A 13,836-nucleotide genomic window follows, 5' to 3' on the forward strand; every position below is an offset into this window, starting at 1 on the left:
TCAAACATATTTAATAAACTGAAAAAGCAGTGGCTGCTGAATAAAAAACATAAAATTAAATTTAAATATTTTAATTCCAATAAAATGCAAAACTATACATTTACAGTCATTAACATTATAAGTTTTGCAGCTAAACACTGTTATTTTACAGATTTTCTATTCCTTCTAAAAGGGTGATGTCATTTAAAGTTTTAAAGAGAAATACAAGGTACAGGTAGGTAGATTTATTTGTAATTTTTCTTAAATGTGGTTTGAGAAATGAAATTAAAGCTGACCCTAAATCCTGCTACAATACTGTCATTTTAAAGATTTTTTTCCTGAATTATTACAATCTAACATCTTCAATTGAAAAACAGTCAGGTGAAGGTGGCAACAGTGGCTGCAAAATAAAACTGTAAAATTACAGTGATATATTGTAATTCAAATAAAATGCATAAACAATAAATTTACAGACATTTTCATTATAGATTTTGTGGAAAGACACTGTAATTTTACAGACTTTTCCTGCAATATTATGATTAAATTCCTTAACTGATTCCTTTTTTTTTTTCAGCCATGAGAGATGCTGAGAAAAACGTCAAGATGCACTTGTACATGTCCTTGTAGTGGGCGATACAGCCTTATACAGCCTTAACCTTGAGTGACCAGATCTTCTAGCATATAGCCACAGTGTTCTCATTAAGCATGTGTGCAAGGTAATCTTGATGCTTATCAGCAAGGGCAGTACTCTGTGCATCAAAGATGCAGCTGCAGACTGTCGGCTTTGTTTGACGCACTGTTGTCACAAGTGACCTCACCACAACTGTATTTAGGTGCCACTCGGGGAAGTACAAGTTATAGTTAGTACAACTTATAAAGACACTGAGACTGTGAGCCTTCATCACAGGAATTTCCACAACAGTCCTAAACTCTGCAGCAGATGAGGTGAGGCAGGGAAAGAGAGTAAGGTCTGTACCCAAAATATGCTCTATCTTCTGTGTGACATTGTGCAGAATTGTGCAAATTCAGTCGTATTGTCATGACTTACCCCAGTAGTGTGCCAGGTTATAACAATTGAATTCCTCCTATTCCACGTTAATAAATTAATTCAGTGATACAGTTGGTGGAAAAACTGCTTTTTGTATTAGTCAAATAAGGTTACTATATGTCAAAATTTGCTCTAGCAAAAAATTCAAGCCTTAAATTCAAGAGTTAAAGGAGCTAAGACAAAAAGTATTACAGCCTTACCCGGTCTGCCCTGTTAATCATAGTAACTTGAGGAAGCTCAGATCCGCAGCATCACAGGCAGCTGACACAGTGACAAAAAATACTCATGTAGTGTCAGGGCAGTGCACAAGACATACGATGTAACTACTGCAATATACAGCATGCTTAGATTGTAAATGTTGTTGCATTTGTTTATTACTGAGGAGAAAGATTTCTCTTTCACTAGAGTACATATTATTTGATTAACTGTTCCCTGCTGTGTCTGTTCCCACCTTTGGTTAATATATCACAATAAAGTCCTAGATGAAAATCTGTCTCTCCACCCTGATAATAGTAATGTGCGTGGTTTTCACAATAAATTACACAGACTCTTGAGTAATTATCAGTGAATAAACAAGGAACTAAGCACTAATTAATCAATAGTTATCACATAGCTCCCAAATGACACAAAGGAGATAAAGTTAACAGCAGGGTGCCACTAGATACTAGAAGTGAAGCATTGTCTGAGAGTTTTCTCTAGATATAAGTGAATCTACTGCTTTCCTGAAGAAGAACAGATTACACTTGAAGCTATTACTAAAATATTAAAATATCCATTCCCTCCATCTCTATGCTCCCACTATGTTATAGTGAAATAATACTCAAACTGTTTGTCAATCTGTTCCTTTGCCAAATCTTCCTTTCGTTTCCTTTCTTAATCTCTTTTTAGCACGCACACACACACACACACACACACACACACACACACACACACACACACACACAAGCACGCACTGATACTCAGCAGGCATGAAGTGTCTCTTTGGGACCGGTGTGTTTAATGAGTTCAGCTCGTACCAGCATTTATCTGTAATTAAAGCCTCCTGTGTTGTCATTACAGCAGCCATTTTGGCTCTCACCTCTCCTACCTCTCGTACTCTACTCCTTTCTGCTAACAACAACACCACCACCAACAACAACAAAAACAAAAAACAGAACAGAACAGAAATCAAATTACTCTACCAAGTTTCTTTTCTTCTTTGGAATAAAGGTAATTCCAAGACAGCTTTAATTTATTTAGTCAAATCTTTTCTTTTAGGGCTCATAATTGACCATTCACTAATCTCCATCTAGAAATGCAACTGTCCAGTCATAACTTAGCTCCCTTTGTTGAATTGTTGTGCATGGTAAGAGCAATAGTTGGTATTGAGAATGTGAGGGTACATCACGCCATAGGGGACATGTGAGGTGCACGCTCTGTTATCTCAGTAACCAAAGTAGATGCACTCAGTCCAAAAACAATTAAGATCATAATGTCCTAATACATAAGTGGAAGCAGTGCCTCAGGGTCTGTAATCTTTGGGCTGCCAAGTCACATGAATGTTGTTTATTGTGATTTGTTAGTACTGATACCGTTGCTTGACCACAGTAGCAGGCGCAGATAATTCCACACAAGACAGAGCTCTCATCCAAAAACACTGCATGACTAGCAGCTAGCTAACTGGCTCACAACCTTTTAGCACGATATCATGTATGTAGCCATCATGTGCTTAATTGTCTCCTTTAAAAAGGGTTCTTGTTCCAAAATTAGTCAAGAGGGGTCATTATAATTCAGTACAAAATTGCGTTTCCAGCAAAGTCACAGAGCGAACGTTAGCTTAATTACCCAGCCACAGCTGATAACATCTACTAGTAAACTTAACAGTAATTTTACAAGGTTTAGACACGGTGGTAAAATACACTCAAGATGTCAAGAAAGGTATCCCTTATAAGAGTACACCTAAATTGAAGTTTCTCTCTTTTACTGAACAAAGACTAGCTTAATTGTCTTGTTAACTCATTGGGAATCACACTTCTTTCAAACTCGACAGAAACAAAATAAAACTCACCAAAACCGTGACTGGTTAGTCTTTTAAGTCATTTAGTTAGTTAGTCTACTGTTCCAATAATTACAAAATCTGGTTTCGCAGAAATAAACCCATAATTCACAGTTAGATTTGATGTGTTGTTTTGCACTGCTGTTTACAGTCCTTTAATGTTATCCCCACCACTGACAGTCACCATGTTTCTCAGCTCGGCTGCATGTTACACCAGACTGACCACTGGTGGCGCATGAAGCTCCACACACTATACATCCTCAATTCAGCCTCTTCTTCAGTATGAGCTTAATTGAGAGATAAGCATCTGTATTTTTTTTGACAGTAATGAAAATCATGCTGTTAGGATTTCTAAATATCCCAGTATACCGTAATACCACCCAAGCCTATCTGCCAGCAGTATTTAGTTCTGTTAGCAAAATGAATGGTCGGGGGTTAGAAATGAGTAGGTGTTTTTGTCAATCTCTTGTCTAAAATTAAGGACTAATTATTATTTAAAAAGATGTATTTTGAGTGGTTATCTATGTGTGCTGTTACCCACTGTCTCTTAAGAACCACATAGTGAAGACGAACCCGTCCATTCATTCAAACACCCATTGTGCTGTTGTATTTTCTTATCTCTGATATTCAGGTGTTAGTGCATCCTGACCAAAACCCTCCAGGAAAAGTACTAAATTTGGACTTTTTAAGACTGTTTTAAGTTTTTAACTCGTAGCTCTTTTGCTGTTTTTGTTCCTTTGATGTTCCAAGTTAAACAGAGGCAAAGCTGTGAACCATTGTGCTTCAGCAAATAATTATCCCATCCTTGGGGCCAATGTCTGGCCCAGAATCTGTTGCCGAGGGTAGAGAAACAAAGAGGGCATTAGATGTCTGACAAAGGAGGGGAAAATTAGGTTTTGTTTCTAATGGGAGGAAAGCTAATTGTTCCGAATGGAACAAAAATTTGATTGGCAGGGAACTGAAATGACTGTCATTCATTCTGCAAATAGTGAAACGAGGACAAATTAGATGCAAGGGCACTTTCAATCACACACACAATGGCACCAGCTGCACCTACCATGACAGAGTAACAGACAATCCATTATTGATTTGACCCATTAAATGCATTGGGCTACAATGCATTTAATGAATCCAATCAATAGTAAAGGACAAAGACTTCGTTTTTTAGGTTAGAAAGTTCATATAAACAGGTATTTTTTTCATGAAAATAATGTAAAACCAGCAGGACATGATCACACACACAGGTCATCACATTACTGCGTTTGTTGACAGCAGATTCGATGAAGCAGACAAAGACTTTCCGGACTTTTGTGTATCATGTGCTCAATAGTAGTCAATGCGTCTGAGTGTTTTATGACTGTAATAACTCAGAGGGCATTTTCTACTGTAATTATGGGTGCAGCAGTAATATATCAGGTTTGAAAGCAGAGCTGTGTAATCACACTGAAGAAAACCCCTCTGGACATGATGGCTTTTGTGCCATGCATGCATGGTGAATGACACAATATAACCAAAGCAGCACCAGTTTTAGCTCAGGCACACCCTCGATACCGCAAAGCTTACATGGCAACCAGTTCCATTTATAACACATTACGCTTTATGGAAGTTGTAAGCACAGTTATAACAAATACTGCCTCAAACATGGTAGTGTTGGGTGCAGTTTCTTGCCTGTTTCTGTCATATCCAAAGGAGATATTAAATGTAGGGTACTATAGTATTTCCACTGTTCCTACAACCCCAGCAGAAGCTAATGAGCCTTGTTCAAGCAAAACATTTAAACATTTAAATACTGAATGTAGTTTAAAAAGACTCAGAATCTGCATCTGATAAGACGATGATGCTCTATACATTTTAAAGAAAGCTCCTTGGTTATTGGGTTTACACTAAAGCAAAATGAGGAGGAGTCTATTCATTGGGTATCCTCCCATTTAACCAGTGCATACGCCACAGTGGAAATAGACAGCTGCACAAGGCTTTCAAGACAGTAGGTCTCTTTGTCTCTCTCTGAAATTTGAAAATAATTGATTTGCTTTAATGGGCACTAGCAAGGCAAATATATCGAATATTGAAAAAAAAAATGGAACAGCAAAAGTCAAACATTAATTGTACATATGCTTATGTACATAAATATTCACATATCTACTCATATCAATATATGCACAAGCTGTCACTTGTGCTAAATATCCCTGGGCGTGTTTTGCTGTTTCTCTGTGAGCCTGTCTTTATCGTTCTCCTTCTATCTAAGGTTAACAAGCATTTGAGGCAGAGAACCAGACATTGATGCCGCCTCGCAGAAAACATCCAGTCTGTGTCTATAAATAGGCATGCCAATTTCTCAACTCTCACACACATTCACAACACCCTCCACAGATGTCTGTCAGACTTGCCAGTCTCATTGGAGCTGTCTCCACAATCTTTATTTTTTCGCCATTTATTGGTGGCCCACTTACATTTCATCAGCAGGTTCAGTGACCTTTGAGGTGGCCAATAAAGAAATTGGTGCTGTGATCCAAGTGTTTATGTTAACTCGGAAGAAGCTATATGCAAAAATTTTCATACTGAGTTGCTGCTAGTTAAAACTGGATCATATGCTTTAAAATGTAAATAAATAAATCAAGTGTTAAGACCAAATTAACCTCTCATTGTTTATTAATTTAATTAATAATAATTTCGTAATATAATAAAATTATTTTAATGATAAATAAAAGTCACTAAAATGGAACATGAAATAAGAGCCTGTGAAAAACCCAAATGTTAAATAACAGCATGTTGAGAAAAAAAAAGATGGGAGCTATGTGTTTGTGGCACAAGCAGCTTTCCATGTAAAAAATACGTGAATTGGTTTCAGCTTCACTTATCTTATCTACACCACACAACCAACAAAAATCGGTTACTCAAAAACCCAAACTCGTAACGACCGCAAAACTGCTAACTTTATGCATTATAGTTGCACAATTGTTTGGACTAAGGGCAGAAACAAGGACTGAAAGCCACAGTGTGTTTGTTGGAAATAGGTAGAGAGTGACTGAGAGAGGGGGAGATAAGGTGGAAGGTTGACAATTGCACCCAATGTTTCTGTAAGTCATTAGTAATTATTAACCCATGACATTTTCTAATAATGATACCGGAGCCTGCCCCACAGGCTATGGGTATATAATAGGCTGATAATAAGATGAACGATGGATTTATGCACATAATTGGGGTTGGTAAATCATTCCTAATTAGATTCTTTTTGATTAATTTTTTTTGGGGGGGGGTTCCTTTCCCTTTTTTTTTGGATATCATATATACTGGGATGCATGTTGTCCTCCACAAATTTTCTGAATGAATTAATATTCTGCGGGCTGGGAAGCATTGGCGGGCTGTATGCTAGCGGCTCTGATGTTTAGCAGGCATAATGGTAACAAGCTCAGCATCTTATCTGTTCTGTTGTGTGCTAGCATGCTAACATTTGATTATTAGCATTGAACACAAAGTCCAGGTTTTACTTTGAACCAACCAGAAAATATAACAGATTCAGTATTTGTCAGTCAGAACTCTTTTAATGGCAGTTTAGAGAAGACTGTGTACTAATCCATTTTTGAAAGAATGAAAGAAAATGGCAGTTAACCAAATAGATAACGTATGATAAATCTAAATAATTCATATGAAAATGTTGGGTATTTGACAAGGGTGTGGGTTATGTTTTTGGAGGGACTAAGAATCATGACTTCAGTATATTTAAAATCTTGGCACGGCCCTGCTTATATACACTATGTATTTCACCTAGCTTCTTGTACTGTTTGTGACAACTACACAAAAGAGAAGCAAACAAAAAAGTAATTTTAAAAATTGTTGTCAAATGCAGAAGGTTGCAAAAGTAGGAAGTAAGACATATTACTTTTATGCAAACCACACAGTGATTGTGTGGCTGTCCTTAATGATTACTGGGTTACATCTGTCTTTGGTACCGTCTCTCTCTGTGGTCTGCCTGGTTACATAAGGGACAAATACAGATGAATTAGGTAACACATGCTACTCTGAGCATGAATGTATAGTCGCACACAAACAAAGACCTCTAACTCTCCCAGAGGCGACTGTCCTGATGCATCAGGACACTCCTGGCAGAGCAGGACCACAAACAAGCTCTCCTGTTTGATCTTCATCAGGAACATGTCACACACAAAGCCAGCTGCTTCATTCGGTGTGCGGAGAGAAACCTCCGGCTGTGTCTCTGACTAATTGTTGTGATCCTGCAGTGAGCCATAATAACCATGAAAGACTACAGGACCGTTTCATCCAACAAAAAGCATCTGATGTCTGCTTTCATTCAACCGCTTGTTCCAGACCACAGCTGTCAGACTGCAAAATCACAGCAAGTGGTGCATCTGTTGCTTTTAGCAAAATTTATCTGGAAAAAAAAATGAATGAAGAAATATGTTGGCAAATGGATTTTTATGTAATAGGACCTACCTGAACGGCTGCGGGCAAGCTAACAGTCGGAAATATGAGTCAGCCTGTATGTTTCATCTTTCTGTTTCAGGGTGATTAATGCTGGTAAAAGTGCACTGAATGAGGACCAGGCCTGCTGCGAAGTGGTCGTAGCAAGAAGGAGGCCAATGAGCTACTGCCCTCCGTCCACGCCCAGCAAGACCCCCACAGCCAAGAGACGCAACTCCCTGCCAAACGGAGAGGGCCTGGGGCTCCGTATGGAGCACAGTAAGCTGGGAGAGGTAAGAAAACACAAATACACTCTCCATTTCATAGTTAGGCTATACTGTGTTCATACATGATGCATTTATGAACAGTTTTGCTCATGACTAAACCAAGTAAACTAGTGTAAAGTTAGTTAACTCAGCCATAGCTGACAATGTAACTGTAAAGGCAACATTTATCCACCGTGCAACCATCCATCATTTAAAAAAAACCATCAAATTTAAAGGGTAATTTCAATATTATTTAACCTGGACCCTATCCTCTTATGCTGCAGCTGCAATGGCAAAACAGGCAGAACTGTAAATCCTATGCGCAATTGTGCAACATCAATTTACATCCATTAAATGTGGTCATTTTTTTCCACTGACAATCACAACATTACAGAAAGGATCCTACAAAGATATGAAATGTTTTTTCCTCATCTTTAGCTGATCTTTTTGTTATTGTGACCAATGCTCGCTCAAGGTCTCATTTTGAAATCTCACAGACTTTTTTGCCACATTGTCAAAATCAGCTTAATAGTCAGCCTTGACACTGAAAATCTTTTAGATCACACTGTCTATACTCCAACACAGCAAACTCTTCCTGGCACTCCTCTCTCCAACACTCACTACTGTTTCCACCGTTGTTTTTCCTGTCCGTGTCTTTTCTGTAATGCTGTCAAAGCCCTCCAATAACAATCTGATCCTGTCAGTGTCAAAAACAGGCACTCTGAAAAAATGTAACTTGACTTTGCACAATTGCCTGTAGGGATTACACTGCAGCTTGTTTTGCTGCTGCCATATGCAGTGTTTCTCTCAGTACTGGACCAGCTTCAAAATATGTTGTCTCCATTAGTCACTTAGACACAAAAAATATGGGAAAATAGGGTCCAGATTGAAAAAGCACCAAAGCTTCTCTTGAAGTAGAAAAAAATGTTTCAAGACAAAATCATCTTGGGTGAGAGCGGGTTTTGATTAAATCTCAGGGCTGGGTGTGTAGGATATAAAAATGAAGTTAATTGCCATTTCAGTCATAAAAGTGATGAAATTAATTGTTTTTACTTAAATTTATATTTGATTTCTACACTTTTTTCATGTAAATCATTATTCATCGACACCTCCGCAAATTGGCCAGTAGTCACAAAAACTTTAAGAACTGTTATATTTAAAGGAGGGAATTAAGGGAATTATCATTCATTTCACTCGGGAGTTTGTTCAAAAATCCCCAAAGTTTGCTTTGCAGAGTCATTTGTTTCCAGGGTTACACTCTGTGCAACCCGTGGGAAAGCTTGCAAAGCAGAATAATTTGCTAACTTAAAATGTCCTGAATCATAACTGTGAATATATTAAAACAAGTCCTGGAACAGTTTTTAGTGGGCAGAATATCCAACTGACAAAAACCCATTTGACAAAAAACCGCATACTCAGGGTCATGTAATCCCAGCAGAGTTTGAGATGGCACAGACATGACAGAGTTGTGTTTCTGCCTACAGAGAGGAATGAAGAGAAAGGGATGTTTGACCTCCCAAACACCATTAAACAGGATGAGTCATGATGTTTTCTCCTGGGTCTCTCTGCCCACAGATAATTCACACACATTACAGTGCTGCATCCGCAGCATTAGACACTTTATGTTTGATTTTTTTTTTATCAACTATCAAATGATTTTAAAAAAAACATACATGATTTTAGCTTAAGTATGTTATAATGAGCTGGTGGAGGATTTTTACATACTTAGATTATTTAGATAATTTGTAGTATTCAAATACTTTCATCCTTGCTTATGCTACTTTACAAACAGATTATACTTAAAATTGAAAAAGGCTCTCGGATCATTTTTGATATGGATTCCCATCAGTTTGATCTTTAATCCTATGTTTTTTCCAAGGTGACTGTAGGAGCAAAATTCCTCATTTTTGAAGGGTAAATGTTGTATCTTTATTGCCCCCTTAGACATTCAGTTCATTAACTTCTTTGTACCTTTGGCTCAGTAAATTAAAATATCTCATTTCTGAATCCAATGTGTAGCCTTGCTCTGGGCTTTTTTTCTCATTTTTCCCCTTTTCCACTCCTATATGAGTGCAGAGCACACATCGGCCCCAGGGAGAGCAATAACATTCTGTTTTTGGCCGCACCTCATTGTTAGTTAATCAGTTAATCACATCAAACTAATAGCTAGCTGTGTTTCCCATCAATGCCCTGTTTTAATTGGAATACAGTGCATCATGGCCAAGGACTTCTTTTTTTTTTAGTTACAGTAACTGTGGGAGAAATGTTACAATATTGAGTCATTTTTTGCATCACACTGCTGGTCTTGCCTGAATGATAAAGTTATTCTACTGAAAACCAATTCTGACATCTAATAGAATGACTCCTTCTCCTTGTAAATACAGTGAAATTTGGCCCCAACAGGTCACAGGAACCAAATTCGTCATTATAGCAACATTTCTTTAGTTATTATGGAATTTTTTTTTGGAAATTATTTTGAAAAATAAGTCACATCTGAGTGCAGTTTAAGTTTAGACAGATGTTTCTGGATAGCCACATTTTCCTGTAGAATGTTAAAAAGTCTGGAGTTAATTGCCATATAAATGGCATACTCATATAGACTTCATATGTAAAGCAGTGATGCATATTAAAAGTCACTGTTTAACTGAAAACCCACCGGTGAAACTCTGAACTGAGATTAGAGAAAGACAGACAGTGGGTGGGACACTCATTAGTGGGTGTGAAGATGTGCATTTTTGAGCTAAAAAAACCAACTACAATCCCTTTCTTATTTTTATCATGATTGTGTGGTTGAATATAATGGTTAAATTCAGCTGTTAATTCGCTGTGTCACTGTATGCTGTTGCCACTTGATATGAAATCAATATGATACTAGAAAAGTGCACTCAGAGTGCAGAGCTCCGCCCGGCGGCCGGCTACTCAAGCTGATTGCGGCCACTCAGGACAAGACACGGCCACAGATGTTTGATCCATGTCGTTCGTAACTGGACTTTTAACAGTATTAGCTTTGTCTGTACTCTACAGGACAACATGGTGGGAAATAACAACAGCAAACAACTAAAATCATCCAAGATGGAAACAATTTAACTATGTTGCTTTCTTATTTACTTCCGGTAAAAGCACTAATATCAAGGAAAAATGAACAGGTCAACAAAATTTCTGAGTCTACAAAATCAAGCGGGCAAAACACCCTGCTTCTGAAACACACCCAGTGTGGTATGATACCGTGTAGAGGACCGACTGGCCGAAACGCAAAAGCAGCGGCACAACTTTAGTGGAATACAACTTATCAGGTATGGAATTAATCTGCAGATGCTTTGGTTCAAAATGAGACCAAACTTTACTTTAATGTGGCCTGCAACAGACAATAAGGCTTGTTTTTCTTAGCCCCTATTGTTTGGTTGAGAGGAGTGAGGAGTCAGCAGTCAATGATGGTATACAAGAGTCAGTTTTTTCCACCACTGTGAATCATCGAAACCGCCAGAGGTCGTCCTAAATGTGCACACTAAATATTAGTCTGATTGGTCCAGTAGTTTGTGCAATGAGCCGCAGACAGACACACTTACATGCGACCGCTGATCCCCTCTAGGCGGAGATAATAAATGACATTTATGTTTGTGTCTGCAGGACAGTGAAGGGCTGGTGTTTCACTACTGGGCCTTGTTTGATGGCCACGCTGGTTCAGGTGCGGCAGTCGTCGCCTCCCGCCTACTGCAGCACCACATTGCCTGCCAGCTTCAGGCCGTCATTGAGATTCTACGCAACCTATCCTCCTTACCCCCAACTGTCATGGGTGAGGAGCCAGACAACAACCCCTACCTCCAGGGAAACACCCCAGGCCCTCACCGAGCCCTGACCCGAGCCGCTTCTCTGCGCGGGGCCGCGGGTGCGCCAGGTTCCCCATGCAACACCCCGCCTCCACCACGCTTCTTCACTGAGAAGAAGATCCAGCATGAGAGCCTGGTGATAGGAGCCATAGAGAACGCCTTCAAAGAGATGGTGAGAGGAGGGTGCAAGGTCACGATAAACCACTTCACTCATCCTGATCAGTCCTGAAAGTGTTCACGCACATCAGAAGCAACTCTGCCATGACTGATGACATTTTAGGAATTTGGCTGAGAGTTTTATGTAGAGAAATATATGATGAGGTTGCACAAAAAGTGTTCCATTATCTTCTTGCAAGCATCAGTAATCTGTCCTCTCTGTTACAGACCTGCCTACTGGCAATCATCCCATTATCAGCATCTTCAGCACCTTCACTACTTTCACCTCCGTTCCAAGTTCAACACTTTAAAAATACAATGTTCAAAGTTATTCTGGCTCCTTTGACATTTTTACATTATAGCAGGGAAAGCACAGATGCAATAACTAACTCAGGCTGCATTCTTATTACATGAACAAGTTTCAGGGTCCTCATATTGCACATTTTGACTCACTGAAACGGCTTAAAGTTAATGTAACTGCACCATTAATGTCATTATCAGTTATACCAGTGCTTTGCCTACACTGAAAAGTCGGCATGTCTGCAGTGAAAAAAGGCCATTGTCTTAGCAGCAAAACAGCCTGCAGTGTAATGTTAATGGGTAAAAGCGTTTGTTTTTAACCACTTTAAGACTCAGATTTTTAATTGTCTGACAACACAATGTAAAGGATCCCTATAGAGATAGGCTTTTTATTAAAGTAAGATTCTTTTTGTTTAACCAGAAACAGCCCCAAAATCGCTATCGCCAAACACAGCACACTGCATTTAAACAAACAGGAATGTTATCATCAGAAAACACACTTCATTAAAAGTTGACAGGAGAAAAAGTCCCCAAAACCTATTTGCTTCATCTGTCCATTGTTTCAACAATCACCAGTTCTGACTTAATTGAAATAAACCCTCATTTCACCCTGTTATATGTGAAAATATGCTGGCTCTATACAAGCTAAAATCACTGTTTATGTAAATGCAGTCTGGTGGGTTTGGCGATAGTGATTTTGGGGCTTTTACTGATTAAACAAAAGGATCTCACTCTGAGTGAACCCTTTGAACCCTAAGCAAATTGTCTTGATTTGTTTCGAAACTATTGGGAAAAAAGAAAGATGGCAAGAAATTGATAGATTCTGAAAATTATTTTTACAAATGCTAGAAAAAAAATGTCCAAAAATACATTTATAATTATCATAATTATATATTTAAAATTAAAGTATAACTTTTTAGGTAGTTCCCTTGTTCTTTTTCTTTTAATACTTTATTTTTATTTTTTGTTTAGGTTATTTCTTGTACTTTTTGCACATTTTTTGGTCGTCTCTTCTAAAATTGCCTTTTAACCTTGTTTTTGAAAGAAATCAAGCCAATTTGCTCAGGTTTCAAAAGGTTAAAAAGGTCTATCTCTGCAGGGTATCACATTTCACAGTTAGCAGAGGACTAAAATGCTGAACACTGTGTCGGCAGGTTTAACAAAAAAAAAAAAAGCAAGGTTAAATGAAATACAGCTGATACAAGAAGACACAAAAAACTGTACAGTGGGAGCAGCCTGAGGTAAAACGAAGTGCATTTTTCAAATGACTGCCTGTAATGATTTAGCAAATGCTTTGTGATTTACCAGTCTGTAGTTGGAATATTCATTTACACTAATTTAGAGGTGAAGTAATTGCAATTTCTAAAATTATTAGGACAAAGTCATTTATGTCAACTCCATTACTCCTCTATGTCATGCTTATTTAGCGTTTTTGAGTTACCAGTCTGTGCGTCCATCCGTCCCATTCTCATGAACACAAATTCTTCAAATTTGGCAAAAACATCCACTTGGACTCAGTAAGGAACTAATCTGATTTTGGTGGACAAATGTCAAGGTCGTTTTGACCTAGTATCTGTCATTCTCGTGCATGCAAGTAAAGCAGGCCTTGAGGAAATTTTCCTAAAATTTGGCATAAACATCCAACTCAATTTTGCTTTTCAAGTTTGAAAACAAAAATGGGTTAGGCACATACACACTTGGTAAAGATTGGGATTAAGGAAGAAGTTGTTGTTAGGTTTGTCATTCATAACAAAATGGACAGTTGACTCATGAAATAAATTCATGAGCATAAATGTGTTTCACTGT

The 13,836-nt window shown here is 38.2% G+C and overlaps 2 protein-coding genes across 2 annotated transcripts in view; one reads left to right on the forward strand and one right to left on the reverse strand.

The window, feature by feature from the left end:
- Window positions 1-13,836, reverse strand: part of il17rel (interleukin 17 receptor E-like) — a 51,543-nt gene that overhangs the window by 25,821 nt on the left and 11,886 nt on the right. The gene's annotated exons all lie outside the window — the stretch shown is intronic.
- The window catches only part of LOC121961258 (protein phosphatase 1H-like), a 34,793-nt gene that overhangs the window by 1,475 nt on the left and 19,482 nt on the right, over window positions 1-13,836 (forward strand). The window contains exons 2-3 of the mRNA XM_042511171.2: window positions 7,585-7,774; window positions 11,375-11,746. Of these exons, the coding sequence (XP_042367105.2) occupies window positions 7,585-7,774; window positions 11,375-11,746 (562 nt within the window). The remainder of the gene's footprint in view (window positions 1-7,584; window positions 7,775-11,374; window positions 11,747-13,836) is intronic.

This window comes from Plectropomus leopardus, chromosome 22 (genome assembly GCF_026936395.1).
Source record: "Plectropomus leopardus strain MGB_pleo_1.0 chromosome 22, ASM2693639v1, whole genome shotgun sequence".
Lineage (NCBI taxonomy): Eukaryota > Metazoa > Chordata > Actinopteri > Perciformes > Serranidae > Plectropomus > Plectropomus leopardus.